The sequence below is a fragment of the Ranitomeya variabilis genome, chromosome 4 (assembly GCF_051348905.1).
Source record: "Ranitomeya variabilis isolate aRanVar5 chromosome 4, aRanVar5.hap1, whole genome shotgun sequence".
NCBI classification, from domain to species: Eukaryota; Metazoa; Chordata; class Amphibia; order Anura; family Dendrobatidae; genus Ranitomeya; species Ranitomeya variabilis.
In genome coordinates this window covers 329,220,006-329,243,826 of record NC_135235.1, presented here as the reverse complement: position 1 = coordinate 329,243,826, position 23,821 = coordinate 329,220,006, and the positions used below count along the sequence as shown (strand labels likewise).

Genomic DNA, 23,821 nt, shown 5'->3' with positions numbered 1-23,821 from the left:
CACTCCAGGACAGTCAGAAGGCTCCACCTGACCCGAGGAAAAACGAGGATGAAACCCCGAATTACAAAAAAAAGGAGAAACCAAAGTAGCAGAACTAGCCCGAATATTAAGGGCAAACTCGGCCAACGGCAAAAAAGTAACCCAGTCGTCCTGGTCAGCAGAAACAAAACATCCTAAATAATTCCTAGACGTCTCGAGCCAGCCTGAGGAACTAGCTACCCCTAAAGAGAAAGAAAGACCTCGCTTGCCTCCAGAGAAATAATTCCCAAAGATATAGAAGCCCCCAACAAATATTAACGGTGAAGTAAGAAGAAGGCACATACGTAGGGATGAAATCAGATTCAGCAAAAGAGGCCCACTAGTACTAGAAAGCAGAAAATAGAGCAGGGGTCTATGCGATCAATAAAAAACCCTTACAAAATATCCATCCTGAGATTTCAAGAACCCACGCACCAACTAATGGTGTGTGGGGAGAAACTCAGTCCATTAGAGCATCCAGCAAGCGAGGGAATCACATTTTAGCAAGCTGGACAAGAATACATGATAAACACTGCTGATCAAAAAAAGAGCAAAGAAAACTTAGCTTGTCCTGGATGACTGGGAGCAAGGTAGTCAGAAGGAATCTGAGTAGCACTGATTACATCGACAGCCGGCAACAAGTGGAAGTAAAACAGAGCTATATAGGAACCTCCCAGAGGATAACGAACCAGCTGATAGCCAGAGACCAGCAGGATAACAAACAAAGCCACCAGGGGGAGCCCAAAGCAAAAGTCACACCATACCACCAGTGACCACAAGAGGGAGCCTGAAAACAGAGTTCACAACACCTACCAACCAAATCTCTGGTACCAAAAATACCAGGATGACCAGCCAACACAGAACAGTGAACCTCAGAAATCACTCTACTAGTCCATCTGTCAGGAACAAACAATTTCCCCACAGGACAGCGGTCAGGTCTGTCAGCCTGAAATTCCTGAAGAACCCGCTGTAAATCAGGGGAAATAGCAGAAAGGACCACCCCTTCTTTCAGAATGCCGACCAGTTCAAGGACCTCAGGAGAATCAGGCAAAAAACTCCTAGAAAGGGCATCAGCCTTAATATTCTTAGAACCCGGAAGATACGAAACCACGAAATCAAAACGGGAAAAAAACAAGGACCATCGAGCCTGTCTAGGACTCAGCCGTTTGGCAGACTCGAGGTAAATCAGATTCTTATGATCGGTCAGGACCACAATACGGTGCTTAGCTCCCTCAAGCCAATGTCGCCACTCCTCAAATGCCCACTTCATAGCCAACAACTCCCGATTGCCGACATCATAATTGAGTTCAGCAGGCGAAAACTTGCGGGAGAAGAAGGCACACGGTTTCATCGAGGAACCAACAGAATCCCTCTGAGACAAAACGGCCCCTGCCCCAATCTCAGAGGCGTCAATCTCAACCTGAAACGGAAGAGAAACATCCAGTTGGCGCAACACCGGAGCAGAAGTAAATCGGCGTTTAAGCTCCTGAAAGGCAGAGACAGCCGCAGAGGACCAATTTGCCACATCAGCGCCTTTCTTCGTCAAATCGGTCAAGGGTTTAACCACACTGGAGAAATTAGCAATGAAACGGCGATAAAAATTTGCAAAACCCCAAAATTTCTGAAGGCTCTTCACGGATGTGGGTTGAATCCAATCATAAATGGCCTGAACCTTAACCGGATCCATCTCCATAGATGAGGGAGAAAAAATGAAGCCCAAAAAAGAAACCTTCTGCACCCCAAAGAGGCACTTGACCCCTTCACAAACAAAGCATTGTCACGAAGGATCTGAAATACCATCCTGACCTGTTCCACATGAGACTCCCAATCATCGGAAAAAAATCAAAATATCGTCCAAATATACAATCAAGAATTTATCAATATAAGTCCGGAAGATATCATGCATGACAGATTGAAAAACCGATGGAGCATTAGTGAGCCCGAATGGCATTACAAGGTATTCAAAATGGCCTTCAGGCGTATTAAACGCAGTTTTCCATTCATCACCCTGTTTAATACGAACAAGATTATATGCCCCCCGAAGGTCAATCTTAGTAAACCAACTAGCCCCCTTAATCCTAGCAAACAAATCAGAAAGCAAAGGTAAAGGGTATTGAAACCTGACCGTGATCTTATTCAAGAGGCGATAATCAATACAGGGTCTCAAGGAGCCATCCTTCTTAGCAACAAAAAAAAATCCCGCTCCCAACGGTGAAGATGGCCGAATATGCCCTTTCTCCAAAGACTCCTTAACATAACTCCGCATGGCGGTATGTTCAGGCACAGACAGGTTGAAAAGTCGGCCCTTAGGAAACTTACTACCTGGAATCAAGTCAATCGCACAATCACAGTCCCTGTGCGGTGGAAGGGAACTGAACTTGGGCTCATCGAATACATCCTGAAAATCAGACAAAAACTCTGGAATTTCAGAAGAGGAAGAAGAGGAGATTGACATCAAAGGAACATCATTATGAACCCCCTGACAACCCCAACTAGTCACAGACATAGACTTCCAATCCAACACAGGATTATGTACCTGCAACCACGGAAAACCCAGCACGATAACATCATGCAAATTATGCAACACCAAAAATCGACAATCTTCCTGATGGGCTGGCGCCATGTGCATGGTCACCTGTGTCCAAAACTGAGGCTTATTTTTTGCCAAAGGTATAGCATCAATCCCCCTTAAAGGAATAGGGTTCTGCAAAGGCTGCAAGGGAAAACCACAATGCCTGGCAAACTCAAAATCCATTAAGTTCAAGGCGGCGCCTGAATCCACAAACGCCATGACAGAAAATGATGACAATGAGCAAATCAAGGACACTGATAACAGAAATTTAGGTTCTACAGTACTGATGGTAAATGAACTAGCGATCCTCTTTGTCCGCTTAGGGCAGACTGAAATGGCATGAGAAGCGTCGCCACAATAATAACACAACCTATTCTGACGTCTGAATCCTTGTCGTTCCGTTCTAGACAGAATCCTATCACACTGCATTGGCTCAGGACTCTGCTCTGAGGACAACGCCACAGCGCGCACAGTTCTGCGCTCCCGCAAGCGCCGATCAATCTGAATGGCCAGAGGCATAGAATCACTCAGACCGGAAGGCGTGGGAAACCCCACCATAACATCTTTAACGGATTCAAAAAGACCCTTTCTGAAAATTGCCGCCAAAGCATCATCATTCCATTTAGTCAACACAGACCATTTTCTAAATTTCTGACAATACAATTCTGCCACCTCTTGACCCTGAGACAGGGCCAACAAGGTCTTCTCCGCTTGATCCACAGAATTCGGTTCATCATATAATAATCCTAAAGCCTGAAAAAAGGAGTCAACATTAAGAAAAGCAGGATTCCCAGATTCCAGGGAAAATGCCCAATCCCATGGATCACCACGCAGCAGGGAGATGACGATTTTAACCTGCTGAATGGAATCACCGGAGGATCGAGGTCTCAGAGCAAAAAACAGTTTACAATTGTTTTTAAAACTCAAAAATTTGGACCTGTCACCAAAAAACAAATCAGGAGTAGGAATCTTCGGCTCTGAAACAGGAGTCTGAACAATATAATCAGAAATACCCTGTACCCTAGCAGCAAGCTGGTCTACACGAGAAGCTAATTCCTGAACATCCATGCTAGCACAAGACTCCTCAGCCACCCATAGATAAAGAGGGAAAAAAAAAGACAAAACAGACTGCAGAAAAAAAAATGGCCCAACACCTTTCTTCCCTTCTTCTGAGATGCATTTAACTCATTATTGGCCAGTTGTACTGTTATGATCCGGTGACCTTGGAGTCGCATGAAACTTTCTCTGGAGTGGGTGGAAACTGTACTGACCGCAGATCCTGAACTAACACCGCAACTAGAAGTAGCCGTGGGGTGTGCCTAACAAACCCTAGACACCTCGACACAGCCGGAGGACTAAATACCCCTATAGATGGAAATAGGAATACTACCTAGCCTCAGAGCAGACCCCCAAAGGATAGGCGGATAGGCAGCCCCCCACGAATATTGACTGTGAGTAGGAGAAGAAAAGACATACGCAGGCAGAAAACATGATTTAGCAAAAGAGGCCACTCTAGCTAAATAGGAAAGGATAGGACAGAATACTAGGCGGTCAGTATTAAAACCCTTCACAAAATATCCACAGCAGATAATACAAAAACTTCCACAATCTAACTAAAGACGTGGAGTGAATATCTGCAATCTGCAACCCCAGAGAATCCAACACAGACTGAGAAAATACTGACACAATCTAAGCTGGACAAGAAAACACAAAAGAATAGCACTGAATTATGAAGCACACAGCATGTGTGCCAAAGAAACAAAACCAGACACTTATCTTTGCTGATTTGGCAGAAAGGCAGGAGGAACCAGGCAGAGGTCCAACACCTCCCAACAAAAATTGACAACTGGCAAGGACTAATGAATCCTGCACGCCTAAATACCCCAGTCAGAACTGCAATCAGCAGATACACCTGACCAGGACTGCAACTCAGGGACAACTGCATTACCACCTACAACCACCGGAGGGAGCCCAAAAGCAGAATTCACAACACCAAAGATTATGAGCCACTAAATCCTGATTTTGTGGCGCAATCAAGAATCAAATTTGACATCACGACCTTACAGAAATAGATGTTTTCAAAGTCTTTTTCTATGAGGATTTTGTAAGTCTCATGGTGGCCCAAATAAATTTGTAGACACAGTAGAAATGATGAAGTTTTGGGGTCTGGTCATTCACATGGGGTTAGTGAAGAAGACAGAACTTCGGCAATATTGGAGTGTTGATGTTTTATATAACACTCCAGTGTCCCGCATGGCTATGCCTCACAAAAGTTTTGAGGCCATCCAAACATTTTTGCATTATATAGATAATAAACGGTGTCCTTCCCAAGGTGACAGCAACTTGGACCATCTTTTCAAAGTTCGGCTGGTCATTGATCACATCAGCAACAAGTTTGCTGAGGTGTATGTGTCCCAAACGAACATTTGCATGGATAAGTCTCTATTCCATTTCAATGGGAGGCTCAAAATCTGGCAATACCTGCCCAGTAAGAGGACCAGGTATGGATTTAATCTCTACAAACTGTGTAAGAGTATCTCAGGGTACATTCACAAGTTTAGGGTTAATGAAGGGAAAGACACATGCTGGTGGTCAAGTACAAGGACAAGAGGTATGTCTTTTTGTTGACCACCATACATGGTGATGGCCACTCCTCACACTGTATGAGGTACCTCTACACAGGTACATAAACTACACTGTGTGCTAGGGTACAACAAGAATATGAAGGGAGTTGATCTCTCTGGTCAAGTCCTCCAGCCATACAGTGCCATGAGAAAAATCAAGGTGTGGTACAAGAAGCTGGCTGTGCACATCGTACAGATGGCAATGCACAACGCTTTCGTGCTATCACAATGTGCAGGCCAGATGGGTATGTTGTAACTTCAGTTCCAGGAGGTAGTGATCAAGGCCTTACTCTTTGGAGATCAGGAAGGAGCAGGCCCCAGTACTTCCAGAACTGAAGAGGCTCATATCCTACCAGGCCAACATTTCTCTAGGGAGGTCCCTCAATCCACAAGCTGTGTACTGACTAGTTTGCATTCTATCAAAGTCTCATATCTTTAGTGTTGTCCCATGAAAAGATACAATAAAATATTTACAAATATGCAAGGGGTGTACTCACTTTTGTGATATAATGTACATACAAATCATTAGCACTCATAGCAAAAGTCTAAATTTGGGAGCTCCCCTCCAATTTTTTTCCCAGCTGAGTAGGCGGGGTCATGGCACATAAGCGCAGTCACAGAAGGGCATATCTCCCAACTTGTTAAGGAGGATAGAGGTCCATGTATTACACGTTAACAGAAATAGTGCGCCTACTGAAGTTCCCACCTACTATGAAATACCTTACATCCCCCCTCCTGCACACAGTACGATACAGGCACAGTGAAATACCCCACCCCATTTGGTCCCACAATACCACCCACATGCACAGTATAATGTCCACACAGTGCCCCCAACACAATGTGATTCCCCCATAGTATGAAGTCTGTACAGTGCCCCAACACAATGTGATGTCACCACAGAACCCCAAAACAGTAAGACTGCATCACAGAACAGTAGTATGCACCCACAGCTTCTGAAACACAGTATGATGCCCCATTGACTCCCCTACAGAATGGTGCCCCCACAGTGACTGCCTATATGATACCCCGCACACTATATAATGCCTCACAGTTGCCTCACACACATTTTGAGGCCCCACAGTGCCCCCAACACAATACTGACTGACAAAGGGATGTCATCGTGCCTGCTGCTCTGAGACTCAGGCACAGACTGAATCAGAGAGCTGACAGTCTTCAGTTTCCACGTTATGTTCAACCATAACTGCAAACTGAGAATAAATATACTGTTGAACTTGACACGGCAGGGATAGGAAGGTACTGTTCAGCACTGAGCCCTTCCAACACATGACCCAGACCTCATCGTGGCTGCATGTTCTCCCACTATTAGAGGTGCACCACTACAAGCAATGAACATGCTTGCTGCACATTCAACCATTTTTTTACTACTACTCCTGGCTAGTGTTGAGTGATACCTTCCGATATCGGGAAACATTGGATCGGATTGGATCGGACCAATACCGCAAAAATATCGGATATCGCCGATTTCGGAATTAAAATAAACCCTTTCTTTCCTTGTAGGTTAATTCTACATGAAGGAAAACAACTAAGAATAATGTAGAATGTATTGGGGGAGGTGGAGGAGACATTAACGGCATAGAGGTTTAGCCCGATCAAATGGAATAGCAGGAATTATTTTTTTTTTTTAAGCCGTTCGGAGTTACAAAGATATTGACTATGTTAAGCTTTTTTATATAACTTCTTCTTCACCTTATTCATCTTCTTCTTCTTCACCTTCTTCCTATTATACTTTTTTTTACATTTTTCATATTCTTCTTATTCAACTATTATTCTTCTTCATATTCTACTTCTTCATCTTCTTCATATTCTTCTTCTTCATCATATTCTTATTTGTGATAGGCATTCCTGTAGTTGTTATCTATAAAAGTTTGAAGATTACACCTTCCGTTCTGCCTGTCACAAAAGATTTACAACAGGATTTGTCCGCGTTCAGTTTTGCCTGCAGCAGCAGGTTTTTTCCAGGGGAACCACGAGGAGGAACGGACTCACCCCCATATACTGCTTAGTCTTCATCTGCTTATAATTTAGATAATATCTTTTGCTCTGATTTTTAGTCTTATGCTTAATGTTCTGCTTTTTGTTCTGCAGCTTTTTGTTCTTCTGCTTCTTGGTCTTCTGTCTCTTGTTCTTCTGTATCTTGGTGGTTGTCTTCTTGTTCTTTGTCCTTTTGGTCATCTTCTTCAGGGTCTTCTTGGTCTTCTTCGGGGTGATCTTTGGGGTTGTCGTCTCCAGGGTCGTCGTCTCTGGGGTCATCGTCTTCTTCGGGGTGGTCTTCAGGGTCATTGTCTCCAGGGTCGTCGTCTCCGGGGTCATTGTCTCCGGGATCGTCATCTTCTTCGGAGTCATTTTCAGGGTCGTCGTCTCCAGGGTCGTCTTCTCTGGGGTCTTCATCTCCGGGGTCCTTGTCTTCTTTGGGGTGGTCTTCAGGGTCGTCATCTCCAGGGTCGTCGTCTCCGGGGTTGTCATCTCTGGGGTCGTCGTCTTCTTCGGGGAGGTCTACAGGGTCGTCATCTCCAGGGTCGTTGTCTCCGGGGTCGTCGTCTCCGGGGTCGTCATCTTCTTCGGGGTAGTCTTCAGGGTCATCGTCTTTAGGGTCATCGTGAGGGAGATCCAGAGTGATTACCAAAAACCATTTCAAATAGCTTGAACTTGGAAATGTAGCAGAATGTACAAGAAGGCTGAGGAACTGCCGAGAACCAGCTGACAGTACTGGAACCCGGATGGGTAGCAGAAGGTACAAGAGCCAATGGAACTACCAAGGACCAGCTGATGGTACTGGAACCCGGTTACTAAGCAGGAGGTACCAAGCACTACCAAGGACCACCAGACATTGGTGCAACTCAGATACTGAGAAGGAGGCACCTAAGCCAAAGGCTCTGCCTGGAACCAGCTGACGGTACTGGAACCCAGGGGGACCTATTCAAGATTGACTTCCAAAGAACCAGCTAAAGGTGCTGGAACTCAGATAGGCAGCAGAGGGTCCACATGAAAAAAAAAGTTGCAAGGCCGTGAGCCGGCCGCAGTTACCGAAACCCACAGTCCTACAGGGGGTGCTTGTCCTATTGGCACTACGGAACCAGCCTTCATTGCAAGATCCCACAGCCCACATAGGAAGTACCTAAACTGCAGGCACCATAGAGTCGGCTTACCCGACCGCAACCCGACAGGACAACGTATTGTGGGCAAAGTGACCTTGACACTACCCAGAAACAGCTGGCATGCTGGAAGCAGGCTGGGCAGGAGGGAGTACCCGTGCCAAAGACACTGCCGAGAACCAGATGACGGTGCTGGAACCCGGATGGGTAGCAGAAGGTACAAGAACCAATGGAACTACCGAGGACCAGCTGATGGTACTGGAACCCGGTTACTAAGCAGGAGGTACCAAGCACTACCAAGGACCACCAGACATTGGTGCAACTCAGATACTGAGAAGGAGGCACCTAAGCCAAAGGCTCTGCCTGGAACCAGCTGACGGTACTGGAACCCAGGGGGACCTATTCAAGATTGACTTCCAAAGAACCAGCTAAAGGTGCTGGAACTCAGATAGGCAGCAGAGGGTCCACATGAAAAAAAAAGTTGCAAGGCCGTGAGCCGGCCGCAGTTACCGAAACCCACAGTCCTACAGGGGGTGCTTGTCCTATTGGCACTACGGAACCAGCCTTCATTGCCAGATCCCACAGCCCACATAGGAAGCACCTAAACTGCAGGCACCATAGAGTCGGCTAACCCGACCGCAACCCGACAGGACAACGTATTGTGGGCAAAGTGACCTTGACACTACCCAGAAACAGCTGGCGTGCTGGAACCAGGCTGGGCAGGAGGGAGTACCCGTGCCAAAGACACTGCCGAGAACCAGCTGACGGTGCTGGAACCCGGATGGGTAGCAGAAGGTACAAGAACCAATGGAACTACCGAGGACCAGCTGATGGTACTGGAACCCGGTTACTAAGCAGGAGGTACCCGTGCCAGAAAGCACTACCAAGGACCACCAGACGTTGGTGGAACTTGGATACCGAAAAGGAGGCACCTAAGCCAAAGGCTCTGCCTGGAACCAGCTGATGGTACTGGAACCCAGGGAGACCTATTCAAGATTGACTTCCAAAGAACCAGGTAATGGTGCTGGAACTCAGATAGGCAGCAGAAGGTCCATATAAAAAAAAACGTTGCAAGGCCGCGAGCTGGCCACAGTTACCGAAACCCACCGTCCTACAGGGGGTGCTTGTCCTATTGGCACTACGGAACCAGCCTTCATTGCCAGATCCCGCAGCCCACATAGGAAGCACCTAAACTGCAGGCACCATAAAGTAGGCTAACCCGACCGCAACCCAACAGGACAACGTATTGGAGGCAAAGTGACCTTGACACTACCTGGAAACAGCTGGTGTGCTGGAATCAGGCTGGGCAGGAGGGAGTACCCATGCCAAAGACACTGCCGAAAACCAGCTGATGGTACTGGAACCCGGATGGGTAGAAGAAGGTACAAGAGCCAAAAACACTGCCGAGAACCAGCTGATGGTACTGGAACCCGGATGGGTAGCAGAAGGTACAAGAGCCAATGGAACTACCAAGGACCAGCTGATGGTACTGGAACCCGGTTACTAAGCAGGAGGTACCCGTGCCAGAAAGCACTACCAAGGACCACCAGATGTTGGTGGAACCCGGATACCGAGAAGAAGGCACCTAAGCCAAAGGCTTTGCCTGGAACCAGCTGACGGTACTGGAACCCAGGGGGACCTATTCAAGATTGACTTCCAAAGAACCAGCTAAAGGTGCTGGAACTCAGATAGGCAGCAGAGGGTCCACATGAAAAAAAAAGTTGCAAGGCCGTGAGCCGGCCGCAGTTACCGAAACCCACAGTCCTACAGGGGGTGCTTGTCCTATTGGCACTACGGAACCAGCCTTCATTGCCAGATCCCACAGCCCACATAGGAAGTACCTAAACTGCAGGCACCATAGAGTCGGCTAACCCGACCGCAACCCGACAGGACAACGTATTGTGGGCAAAGTGACCTTGACACTACCCAGAAACACCTGGCATGCTGGAAGCAGGCTGGGCAGGAGGGAGTACCCGTGCCAAAGACACTGCCGAGAACCAGCTGACGGTGCTGGAACCCGGATGGGTAGCAGAAGGTACAAGAACCAATGGAACTACCGAGGACCAGCTGATGGTACTGGAACCCGGTTACTAAGCAGGAGGTACCTGTGCCAGAAAGCACTACCAAGGACCACCAGACGTTGGTGGAACTTGGATACCGAGAAGGAGGCACCTAAGCCAAAGGCTCTGCCTGGAACCAGCTGATGGTACTGGAACCCAGGGGGACCTATTCAAGATTGACTTCCAAAGAACCAGATAATGGTGCTGGAACTCAGATAGGCAGCAGAAGGTCCATATGAAAAAAAACGTTGCAAGGCCGCGAGCTGGCCACAGTTACCGAAACCCACAGTCCTACAGGGGGTGCTTGTCCTATTGGCACTACGGAACCAGCCTTCATTGCCAGATCCCACAGCCCACATAGGAAGCACCTAAACTGCAGGCACCATAGAGTCGGCTAACCCGACTGCAACCTGACAGGACAACGTATTGGAGGCAAAGTGACCTTGACACTACCCGGAAACAGCTGGAGTGCTGGAACCAGGCTGGGCAAGAGGGAGTACCCGTGCCAAAGACACTGCCGAGAACCAGCTGACGGTACTGGAACCCAGATGGGTAGCAGAAGGTACAACAGCCAATGGAACTACCGAGGACCAGCTGATGGTACTGGAACTCGGTTACTAAGTAGGAGGTACCTATGCCAGAAAGCACTACCAAGGACCAGCAGACGTTGGTGGAACTCGGATACCGAGAAGGAGGCACCTAAGCCAAAGGCTCTGCCTGGAACCAGCTGACATTACTGGAACCCAGGGGGACATATTCAAGATTGACTTCCAAAGAACCAGCTAATGGTACTGGAACTCAGATAGGCAGCAGAAGGTATCTATGAAAAGAAAAGTGGCAAGGCCGCGAGTCGGCCGGAGTTACCAAAACCCACAGTCCTACAGGGGGAGCATGTTCTATTGGCACTACAGAACCAGCCTTCATTGCTAGATCCCACAGCCCACATAGGAAGCACCAAAACTGCAGGCACCATAGAGTCAGCTAACCCGACCGCAACCCGACCGGACAATGTATTGGAGGCAAAGTGACCTTGACACTACCTGGAAACAGCTGGCGTGCTGGAGCCAGGCTGGGTAGGAGGGAGTACCCGTGCTAAAGACACTGCTGGGAAACAGCTGGTGGTGCTGGAACCCAGTGTAAATACTGGAAACAGAGTGGAGGCAGAGGCCTAATTGGAGCAAGTTTAAAATCTGTTGTAGTGTGTATGTGGACAGAGCAGGAGAAATTGCCGGACACAGCAGGGGATCACTTGACGTTACTGATCCCCAATAACACAGGAGCAAGTGTTGACTGTGCAGACGACATTTATGAGCAGCAACTGGCAGTGTTGGAGCCCAGGGTCAATGCTAGAAACAGAGTGGAGGCAGAGGCCTAATTGGAGCAAGTTTAAAATCTGTAGTAGTGTGAATGTGGACAGAGCAGGAGAAATTGCCGGACACAGCAGGGGATCACTTGACGTTACTGATCCCCAATAACACAGGATCAAGTGTTGACTGTGCAGATGACATTTATGAGCAGCAACTGGCAGTGTTGGAGCCCAGGGTCAATGCTATAAACAGAGTGGAGGCAGAGGCCTAATTGGAGCAAGTTTAAAATCTGTAGTAGTGTGAATGTGGACAGAGCAGGAGAAATTGCCGGACACACAGCAGGGGATCAGCTGACGTTAGTGATCCCCAATAACACAGGCGCAAGTGTTGACTGTGCAGACGGCACTTCTGAGCAGCAACTGGCAGTGTTGGAGCCCATGGTCAATGCTAGAAACAGAGTGGAGGCAGAGGCCTAATTGGAGAAAGTTTAAAATTTGTAGTAGTGTAAATGTAAACAGAGCAGGATAAATTGCCGGACACACAGCAGGGGTCAGCTGATGTTACTGATCCCCAGTAACACAGGAGCAAGTGCTGACTGTGCAGACGGCACTTCTGAGCAGCAACTGGCAGTGTTGGAGCCCAGGGTCAATGCTAGAAACAGAGTGGAGGCAGAGGCCTAATTGGAGCAAGTTTAATATTTGTAGTAGTGTGAGTGTGGACAGAGCAGGAGAAATTGCCGGACACACAGCAGGGGATCAGCTGATGTTACTGAAACCCAATAACACTGGAGCATGTGTTGACTGTGCAGACGGCACTTCTGAGCAGCAACTGGCAGTGTTGGAGCCCAGGGTCAATGTTAGAAACAGAGTGGAGGCAGAGGCCTAATTGAAGCAAGTTTAATATCTGTAGTAGTGTGAGTGTGGACAGAGCAGGAGAAATTGCCGGACACACAGCAGGGGATCAGCTGACGTTACTGAAACCCAATAACACTGGAGCATGTGTTGACTGTGCAGACGGCACTTCTGAGCAGCAACTGGTGGTGTTGGAGCCCAGGGATTACAGGAGAAACAAAGTGTAGCCAAAGGCCTAATTGGAGCAAGTTTAATATCTGTAGTAGTGTGAGTGTGGACGGAGCAGGAGAAATTGCCGGACACACAGCAGGGGATCAGCTGACGTCACTGAAACCCAATAACACTGGAACATGTGTTGACTGTGCAGACGGCACTTCTGAGCAGCAACTGGTGGTGTTGGAGCCCAGGGATTACCGGAGAAACAGAGTGTAGCCAGAGGGCTAATTGGAGCAAGTTTAATATCTGTAGTAGTGTGAGTGTGGACGGAGCAGGAGAAATTGCCGGACACACAGCAGGGGATCAGCTGACATTACTGAAACCCAATAACACTGGAGCATGTGTTGACTGTGCAGACGGCACTTCTGAGCAGCAACTGGTGGTGTTGGAGCCCAGGGATTACAGTTCAGGTGGTAGAAACTTGAACACAACAGGAGACTTGGATACTGTAGCCAACCAATTATTTAATCTGGAAGAGGACTGGCAAATTCCTGCGAGATCCAGGCCTTGTTCATTTTCAGAAAAGTAAGCCTGTCAACGTTATCGGAGGATAGTTGCATGCGACGGTCTGTTAGTACACCACCTGCGGCACTAAAGACGCATTCTGATAATACACTAGCAGCAGGGCAAGCCAGCACCTCCAATGCATACTGGCTAAGCTCTAGCCATGTATCCAGCTTAGAGACCCAAAACTTGAAGGGGGAAGAGCTGTGTGGGAGAACACTGAGAGGGCAAGACATGTAGTCTGCCACCATCTGACGGAAACGTTGCCTCCTGCTGACTGGAGCCGTCTGTGATGGTGTAGACATTTGTGGCGGGGATACAAAACTTTGCCACATTTGGGCCATGCTGGTCTTGCCTTGTGCTGAGGCGCTGCTTCTGCTCCCTCTTTGTGCAGAGCTTCCTCCACTGCATCGACGCACTGAGCTGCTTTGTAAAGCACTAGCGGCACTGTTCTCGGGTGGAATGGAGAACATGATGGAATGAACCAGTGTGTCTTGGTATTCCCGCATTTTACGCTCCCGGTTCAGTGGTGTTATGAGGCTTTGTAAGTTATCCCGGTAGCGAGGATCTAGGAGGGTGTACACTAGTGTTGAGCGATACCGTCCGATACTTGAAAGTATCGGTATCGGAAAGTATCGGCCGATACCGGCAAAGTATCGGATCTAATCCGATACCGATACCCGATGCCAATACAAGTCAATGAGACTCAAGTATCGGACGGTATCCCTGATGGTTCCCAGGGTCTGAAGGAGAGGAAACTCTCCTTCAGGCCCTGGGATCCATATTAATGTGTAAAAGAAAGAATTAAAATAAAAAATATTGCTATACTCACCTCTTCGACGCAGCCTGGACCTCACCGAGGGAACCAGCAGCGTTCTTTGCTTACAATGCGCGCGTTTACTTCCTTCCGTGACGTCACCGCTTGTGATTGGTCGCGTGCCGCCCATGTGGCCGCAACGCGACCAATCACAGCAAGCCGTGACGTAATTTTCAGGTCCTCAATGCCTAATTCTAGGCATTCAGTATTTTAAAATTACGTTCCGGCTTGTGATTGGTCGCGTCGCGGTCACATGGGCGACGCGACCAATCACAAGCCGTGACGTCACGGGAGGCAGGAGACGCGCGCATTTTAAAATTACGTCACGGCTTGTGATTGGTTGCGTGCCGCCCATGTGACCGCGACGCTACCAATCACAGCAAGCCGTGACGTAATTTTCAGGTCCTGAATGCAGAATTAGGCATTCAGGACCTGAAATTACGTCACGGCTTGCTGTGATTGGTCGCGTCGCGGTCACATGGGCGGCACGCAACCAATCACAAGCCGTGACGTCACGGAAGGAAGTAAACGCGCGCATTTTAAGCAAAGAACGCTGCCGGTTCCCTCGGTGAGGTCCAGGCTGCGTCGGAGAGGTGAGTATAGCAATATTTTTTATTTTAATTCTTTCTTTTACACATTAATGTTGTTTCGATACCGATACCCGATACCACAAAAGTATCGGATCTCTGTATCGGAATTCCGATACCCGCAAGTATCGGCCGATACCCGATACTTGCGGTATCGGAATGCTCAACACTAGTGTACACCCAATAATCACCCGTGTTGAGAATGTGGGTGATGCGGCGGTCGTTTCTCAGGCACTGCAGCATGAAATCAACCATGTGCTGCAGACTGCCAACTGGCCAAGAAACGCTGTCCCCTGCTTGAGGCGTGATCTCTGCCTGCTTTGCATCACCCCACCCTCACTCTACATACTGTCTACTAGAGCATTGTGTACCTCCCTCCTCTGGACAGATGTCTTCCTCCTACATTGACTCCTCCTCATCCTCCTCACAAAGTGTCCCCTGCCTAGACCTTTGTGAGGAACCACGTTGCGCAGACTGTCCAGAAGCAGATGGCATTTGTGACTCCTCATTCTCCACCTCTTCCACAACCCCCTCCATTAGTGCTTGCAGTGTTTTTTCAAGCAGGCAGATAAGGGGGATAGTCATGATGACTAGTGCATCATCTGCACTCGCCATCAGCGTGGAATCATCGAAGGCATGCAAAAAGTGGCAGATGTCCTTCATAGAGGCCCACTCAGTGGTGGTGAAGTGTGAACGGCGCGCAGTGTGACTTGTTTGCGCCTGATGCAGCTGGTACTCCATTACTGCTGCCTGTTGCTCACATAACCACTCCAACATATGTAACATTGAATTCCACCTGGTGGGTAGGTCACATATGATGCGATGTTCCGGAAGGCGGAATCGGCGCTGCAGAGCTGCATTGCGTGACCTTGCCATGCTGGAACGCCGCAAGTGAGCGCACTCTATGCGGACCTTGTGCAGCAGTGCATCAAGATCCAGATAGTCCCTCAAAAAACTCTGCACAACCAAGTTGAACACATGTGCCAGACATGGGATGTGAGTGAGGTTGCCTAGGCCCAGAGTTGCCACCAGATTTCGGCCATTCTTACACAATACCATGCCTGGCTGGAGATTCGCTGGCACAAACCACATGTTGCTCTCCTGCTTGATGGCATTCCAGCGCTCCTTCGCTGTGTGGCTCCGATTCCCCAAAGAAATTAATTTCAATAAGGCCTGTTGACGTTTGGCCACGGCTGTGTTCATATCGGTCGTAACAGGTAAGCGTTCACGGGTCCATGTGGAGGTTAGACTGTGACGGCTCCTGCAGCGCTGATTCAGAGGAACTGGAGTATGAGGAGGAGTCAATGTGTACAGACTGTATTCCAGCAATCCTTGGAGTTGGCAGAACACGTACAGCGCCACTCTCAAGATCTGTACCCGGCTCCACAACATTTACCCAATGGGCAGTGAGGGAAAGATATCGTCCCTGTCCATGGTTACTGGTCCATGCATGGGTGGTCAGGTGAACCTTGCTACTGACGGCGTTTAGTAGCACATGTTTAATTTTTCTCTCCACATGCTTTTGTAGGGCAGGGACGGCTTCCCTGCTGAAATAAAAGCGGCTGGGCACGTTGTATTGTGGGACTGCCAATGTCATAAAGTTACGGAAGGTGTCAGTCTCCACCAGCCTGAATGAGAGCATTTCAAGGGACAGTAGTTTTGCAATGCCAGCATTCAGAGCCTGTGCTCGGGGGTGGTTTGCCGAGTATGGGCGCCTTTTCTCCCATGCCTGTGCTACCGATGGCTGTAGACTGGGCTGGGAATGTGAGGATAACAGGGAACGTGGTGCTGTGGGTGGAATTACACTGGGTCTCTGTACAACAGTGCCAGAGGTTCTTCCATGGCGATCCTGTGAGGAAGCCGAACCAGCTGTGTGTGAGCTGGAGGAAGAGGCTACAACACGAACTGAAGAGGTGGTAGGTGGCGCTGTAGGTTGGCCTAGGTCTTCAGTGTGTCTTTGTAACTTCCCCACGTGCTTGGTCCGCACATGTTTCCACATATTTGTGGTATTGAGGTTGCTGACACTTTTCCCTCTTTTCATTTTCTGATTACACAGCTTGCATTTGACAAAGCAAATGTCATCTGCAAAAAAGTGTCATCTGTGTCAAAAAAGGACCAGGCACTGCAAGTCTTGGGAGCGCCTGTTTTGGGTTTTGGAAGAGGCATGCTCCTAATGGGTGTCGAAGTTGAGGCTACAGGCAACCCAATCTGCCCCCTCCCTCTCCCTCCTTTTTGGGCCATTCGGGGAATCTCTTCCTCAGAGCTGCTCCCACCACCTTCCTGTACCTCACGCCATGATGGGTCAAGGACCTCATCATCTACACTACCCTCTTCAAACGACTGCTTCTCCTGGGTAGTCTCGGCAGCACAGTATGCACCAGAAAGTGGCACCTGAGTCTCATCATCAAATGCGTACTGAGGTGTGTTGACCATAGGCACTGGCCCACCCACCTCTTCAGATTCAGAGAGACAAAGCAGTTGCGCATCACCTCTTCTTTAACTTCTCGAATGCTTCTTGGCTGGCCCCCTCTTTCCAAGCCAAGAGATTCAGAGAACAGAAGTAGAGATGGCTCCTTTCCAGGGCTCTCTGACTGCCTGGGCAATTTGGCAGGTGGTGAAGAGACAGATGGGTGTTCTTCAGTGCTCTGGACCTGAGAGGATGTGGCACTAATTGAAGTCGATGCAATAGCTGCCATCCATCCGACAACGGCTTCAATTTGTTCCTCCCACAGCAGTGGGGTACGGCGAGCTCCTACAAAGCTGCGCATAAAGGACTGTTCCCTGGTAAAACTTAGGGATAAAATACAGCATGGCCAACCCAAAATATACTAAAACTTAACATTTATTGTTACATTAAAATCTAAGACCAACAAACAATCAATGTTAAACAATACAAGTGCTCATGATCACCAGTGCTCGAATAAAAAGATTTGGTTCAATCTCACCCATATGAGTTTCTCCTTCTTGTTTTTCAAAGTTTATTCTTTGGAAATAAACCACTCTAGCAGGACAAAAAATCAAGGGTGACCTTGGGGCCTATTTCTCCTTGTCGTGCCCCTGTATAGCTCCTGCCCTAACAAAGGCAGTACCCAAGTGTAATCCTGCTTAAAGAATACCCTAGGGAAGACACACTGTATAGGGAGGCTATACTGTTTATGGGTATTCTTTAAGCAGGATTACACTTTTTACTTAAATCTTTTTACTCAAGCACTGGTGATCATGAGCACTTGTATTGTTTAACATTGATTGTATGTTAGTCTTAGATTTTAATGTAACAATAAATGTTAAGTTTTAGTATATTTTGGGTTGGCCATGCTGTAATTTATAGTCTTTCTTGATTGGTCATTAATAGTGTTGAGCATTCCGATACCGCAAGTATCGGGTATCGGCCGATACTTGCGGGTATCGGAATTCCGATACCGAGATCCGATACTTTTGTGGTATCGGGTATCGGTATCGAAACAACATTAATGTGTAAAAGAAAGAATTAAAATAAAAAATATTGCTATACTCACCTCTCCGACGCAGCCTGGACCTTACCGAGGGAACCGGCAGCGTTCTTTGCTTAAAATGCGCGCGTTTACTGCCTTCCGTGACGTCACGGCTTGTGATTGGTCGCGTGCCGCCCATGTGGCCGCGACGCGACTAATCACAGCAAGCCGTGACGTAATTTTCAGGTCCTGAATGCCTAATTCTAGGCATTCAGGATTTGAAAATTACGTTACGGCTTGTGATTGGTCGCGTCGCGGTCACATGGGCGACGCGACCAATCACAAGCCGTGACGTCACGGGAGGCAGGAAACGCGCGCATTTTAAAATTACGTCACGGCTTGTGATTGGTTGCGTGCCGCCCATGTGACCGCGACGCGACCAATCACAGCAAGCCGTGACGTAATTTTCAGAATTAGGCATTGAGGACCTGAAAATTACGTCACGGCTTGCTGTGATTGGTCGCGTCGCGGCCACATGGGCGGCACGCGACCAATCACACATTGCGCGCATTTTAAGCAAAGAACACTGCCGGTTCCCTCGGTAAGGTCCAGGCTGCGTCGGAGAGGTGAGTATAGCAATATTTTTTATTTTAATTCTTTCTTTTACACATTAATATGGATCCCAGGGCCTGAAGGAGAGTTTCCTCTCCTTCAGACCCTGGGAACCATCAGGGATACCGTCCGATACTTGAGTCCCATTGACTTGTATTGGTATCGGGTATCGGTATCGGATTAGATCCGATACTTTGCCGGTATCGGCCGATACTTTCCGATACCGATACTTTCAAGTATCGGACGGTATCGCTCAACACTAGTCATTAATTTTTGGAGCAGATCATTCTGGTCCTTTGTGCTGGATTCTAAAACTGGGGGATGCTGAGTCACTGGTGCCCGCAGCAGGCACAGAATCCCCACGTTCTCTCCCTGCAGAAACTCCACTCCCATGACCACGTGCCTTACTCCCTGCCTTCTTCATCTTGGTAGACTGATAAAGATAAGCAGAAAAGTACTAAGGGCTTAGTTTGCTTATTCCTGAACAGCTGCTAACAGGTATAAGAAACACTAATTTTATAAAGTGTGGACTAGACTTTAATATGAGCTAATGTGGCCTACACAACTGTAAAGTGGAGCATTTGGTGAACTTTATTTAGTTTTTTTTTTTTACAAAAAAAAATGGATGTGCCCAAAGATGTCAAACCGATAGTATCACAAACTTTTTGTAGCTATTACAATGCAGGAAGGTAACCTACAATGCAATAGATAAGGCTCCAAAAATAGGCTAATACTAATCTGGCTGGGGCTGCAGGGCACAAGGCTGCAGAAAGGCTCCTCTATCTACTCCTATATAGTGTTTGCAAGCAATCAAGATGGATACGGATGGAACCACACTAATAGGAGAAATCAGGAAAAATGTGAAGCAGCACTAATGCAAAAAAGGACAATTGAACAGTATGAGGCAGTGACGCACGCTGAGCGGACTACAACCAGATGTGGCTGCAGAACACACTACCGCGTGAGCTGCATTCACACACAGAGACCTCGCAGACAGCCGTGAACAGCGCTGCAAGGCTGCAGAAAAGCTCCTTTATCTACTCCTATATAGTGTTGCACACAATCTAGCTGGATACGGATGGAACCACACTAATAGGAGAAATCAGGAAAAATGTGCAGCAGCACTAATGCAGAAAAGGACAATTGAACAGTATGAGGCAGTGACGCAGGGTGAGCGGACTACAACCAGATGTGGCTGTAGAACACACTACAGCATGAGCTGCACTCACACACAGAGACCTCGCAGAAAGCCGTGAACAGCGCTGCAAAGCAAAATAAAGCTTCTCACACAGCGATTGCTAAAGTAGCCTGGGTAAAGCACAATGAAGCAAATCGCTATCTCAAACTATCCCTCAATCAGAACAGCAGCGTCCTGTCCCTAACTGAATTCACAGCAGAGTGAACCCAAAATGGCGGCGGCGGCGGCTTTTATAGTGCATCATGACATCATTTCAGCAGCCAATCACAGCCATGCCATTAGTTACATGCCTAACATGCATAACAGGATGTGCCCACACTTCTTAGGATTCCTCATTGGCTGAATTAAATCAAACTGGCACATTGCATTTTGGGAACTTCCGATTCCGGTATTCGATACTGTAAAAGTATCGGAACTCAGTATCGGAACTCCGATACCGCGAATATCGGCCGATACCCGATATTGCAGTATTGGAATGCTCAACACTACTCCTGGCATAACTCCTGAGGTTATGCATGTGCTCCCTCATGGATACGTACCACAGGTTGAGAACCATTACACTAGCCAGGGTTATAGGATTTTGGACCACATTAGTGTTTTTTTTGCATTTAACCTCTCTTTATTGTATGTCTGATGGAAGTATATTCTTAGAAAAAAAGCCACCATGTGCTTATATATTCTTATTACATATTAGGTTAATAACAATTAATATGTTCTTACATATGACCTAGTATTACAACTGAAGAATACAAATTATTGTGTAAAAATAAGCAAAAAATTCTTCAAAAGAGGCATATTAGGATGAAGAAACAATCCACATAGATTCTAAAAATGCAGACTAAAAAGTAGGCTATTTGTAAAAATAATGCCTAAATAATGGGGCCTCAATGTATTTGATGTGTCTGTATTTGTAACTGTTATGATGATCCTTGGTATCTTCTTACCTCCTCATCAGATATCCCGTAGATAGAGATGCAGCTGTTTTCACTCATTGCTTGTTCTTGTTGTATAAGTTCTGCATCTCCAGATCCTCCTGGTTCTGGGTTTGAGGGATGCAAAGTTACCCAGCTCTGGATGTGTCTTGTTATGGTCATGAATGAAGTCAAATGATTCTGTTAAGACAAGAAGATTTCATCTATTCAAAGTGGATTTCATTGGTTATGCTCACTTCTATCCACATGGCTAAAGTGGGTATCTTATCTTCTGGCGTTTGGTCTCCTGTATATCTTTCCATACTACACATCGTTTGGTGTCATCACTGATCTCAATCTTCTCGAAAAGAAAAAGGATCTGTCACCAAGTTTCATAATGACCACATAAGAGTGATATCAAAGTCCAGCAATTGAGTAGGAGACTCATAAGTCTCAGGGTACTCTGCCCACCCAGCCGAACTGACAGCTGCAGTTTGTTTTGAGTAGTCGGAGGAGCTGTCAATCAGACAAGCTGGGAAGAGAGTCGAGGTTAAAAAAGATAAGTGGTCTGAATTTGGATATAGTAGATTTTTTTTCCCAGACATATGTTGGGGCATAGTTGGGAGCCCCCCATGTGCATGACACTGTCAGCCAATCATTCCAATATCTGTGGCTTTGGTTGATGTTAGTCTATTGTGTATGGAAACTTATAGAACTTCTCTATCCCTGGAGGACCTGCCCTGACCTGCATTACACAGATTGTTTTCAGTATTATAAGATCAATCGTCATCTCCTGATACTCTCTGTATTGTGAATTTGAGATGAATAACAAAAATACTAGAAGAATATTGGACATTCTTAGCCTGCACTTAGGTTATCCCTTACCTTTATTCCATGAGTGGCTGAACAGAACCAGAAATCCATGTTGACTTTGACAAGGGCAATTATTAATATTTCCTTTCATGGAAAATATCTGGATGTATTGAAAATGCATAGCATAGAATAGACGCCATCTTGATATACAATAAACAGACCAGTCAGTAAAGGATATGAACTGAAGCCACCCTATTAACATAGCCGATACCAGTGATCATTTGTCTATAGGTCAACACTTAGGAAATGCTAAAAAGAAACATTCTGGTCCTGACATTTAACGTACATACATCTGTATATACTAGCATAATACAGTAAATAGTACTCACCAGTTTTGGATTCTAAGCAAACTTTGCACTATGTGTGAAATGTCCTAAGCCTTCTGCAGAGTGCCAAAGCAGAGCAGGGGTCTGTTAGAAAATGTGCCAGACAGTCTAAGCCGAGTCAGGTGAGTAACCCTCCCTTTACTGCCGAGGAAACTACTAAGTTTTAATCATGTTTTGTTTTGAATGAGTATTACCGTGGTGATCTTTATATTTACCATGTAGCCCTTTGCCCTTTTTTTCATTATTGTGTGATTACAGGTAAGTACATGTAAAGTAGTTAGTTGTACAAACATTCATTCAACTTTTAATAATTTTTCTACACACTGGTATCTACACAGACACACACACAGCCACACACACAGACACATACAAGTGCTTCTCACAAAATTAGAATATCATCAAAAAGTTAATTTATTTCAGTTCTTCAATACAAAAAGTGAAACTCATAAATTATATAGAGTCAATATAAACAGAGTGATCTATTTTAAGTGTTTATTTCTGTTAATGTTGATGATTATGGCTTACAGCCAGTGAAAACCCAAAAGTCTGATCTAATCTATCTGATCTAATACTGGCGATACCAGGGTGCTGAGGTAAGAAGAGGCTGCTCACACTGCTGTCCACCCTATCTGATCTACGGTAATACTGGAGATATTAGGGGTGCTGAGGTAAGATGAGGCCACTCACACTGCTGTCCACCCTGCCTATCTGATCTTACACTGGCGATACTAGGGGCGCTGAGGTAAGAGAAGGCCGCTCACACTGCCGTCCACCCTGTCTAACTGATCTAATTCTGCAGATATTAGGGGTGCTGAGGTAAGAAGAGGCTGCTTACACTGCTGTCCACCCTGTCTATCTGATCTAATACTGGAGATACCAAGGTGCTGGGGAAAGAAGAGACTGCTCACACTGGTGTCCACCCTGTCTATCTGATATAATACTGGAGATACCAGGGTGCTGGGGTAAGAAGAGGCTGCTCACACTGCTATCCACCCTGTCTATCTGGTATAATACTGAAGATACTAGGGGCGCTGAGGTAAGAAGAGGCCACTCACACTGCTGTCCACCCTGTGTATCTGATCTAATACTGGAGATACCAGGGTGGAAAAGTAAGAAGGCGCTGCTCACACTGCTGTCCACCATATCTATCTGATCTAATACTGGAGATACCAGGGGTGCTGAGGTAAGAAGAGGCTGCTCACACTGCTGTCCACCCTGTGCATCTGATCTAATACTGGAGAGAGCAGGGGTACTGAGATTAAAAAAAGAGGCAGCTACGCTGCAATCCACCGTTTGTCTGAATGCTAAGTGACTGCTGTGAACTATACATAACATATTTAATGTACTATTGAGCTATATTCAGGTAATTTTATCATTCTAGGAAAGGTTTTCATATAACAAATGTAACAAGATGTAATGAGGTAATATAGTGATTACTTTCCCAGACATAAAGGACTTTGATTTACAATTACTAATTAAAGGAGTTGGACTTTTTTTATAGTGAAATTTCCTTTAGTTATTTATTTTTTATTTTTGGAGAGCCTCTTTAAATCACGCTAAGGAAAGCCACTGTTGGATTACATTGCAATTCTCCTTGAAGTTTAACTGCTGTGTTGAATGAACAGCAATCTAAGGCTGGGTTCACATTAGTGTATGTGTGCGCAGCGTATACCTGCGTACCCATCTGCATGCGTCTTGCATACTTATATTTAACATTGTGTACGCAGGGACATGCAATAGCATGCGGATGCGTACAAATGTGTCGTTTCGCAGTGTGCGGTGAATGCAACATGTTGCATTT

General features: G+C 46.8%; 1 protein-coding gene across 3 annotated transcripts in view; it reads right to left on the bottom strand.

The window, feature by feature from the left end:
* MFRP (membrane frizzled-related protein) overlaps window positions 1–23,821 on the bottom strand; it is a 134,267-nt gene that overhangs the window by 95,144 nt on the left and 15,302 nt on the right. For 2 of the 3 annotated variants that reach the window (XM_077250505.1, XM_077250504.1), the window contains one exon: window positions 20,855–21,022. In XM_077250505.1, the coding sequence (XP_077106620.1) occupies window positions 20,855–21,022 (168 nt within the window). Of the gene's footprint in view, window positions 1–20,854; window positions 21,023–22,023; window positions 22,500–23,821 lie in introns of those variants that run through there. The other variant, XM_077250506.1, reaches the window with a different exon arrangement.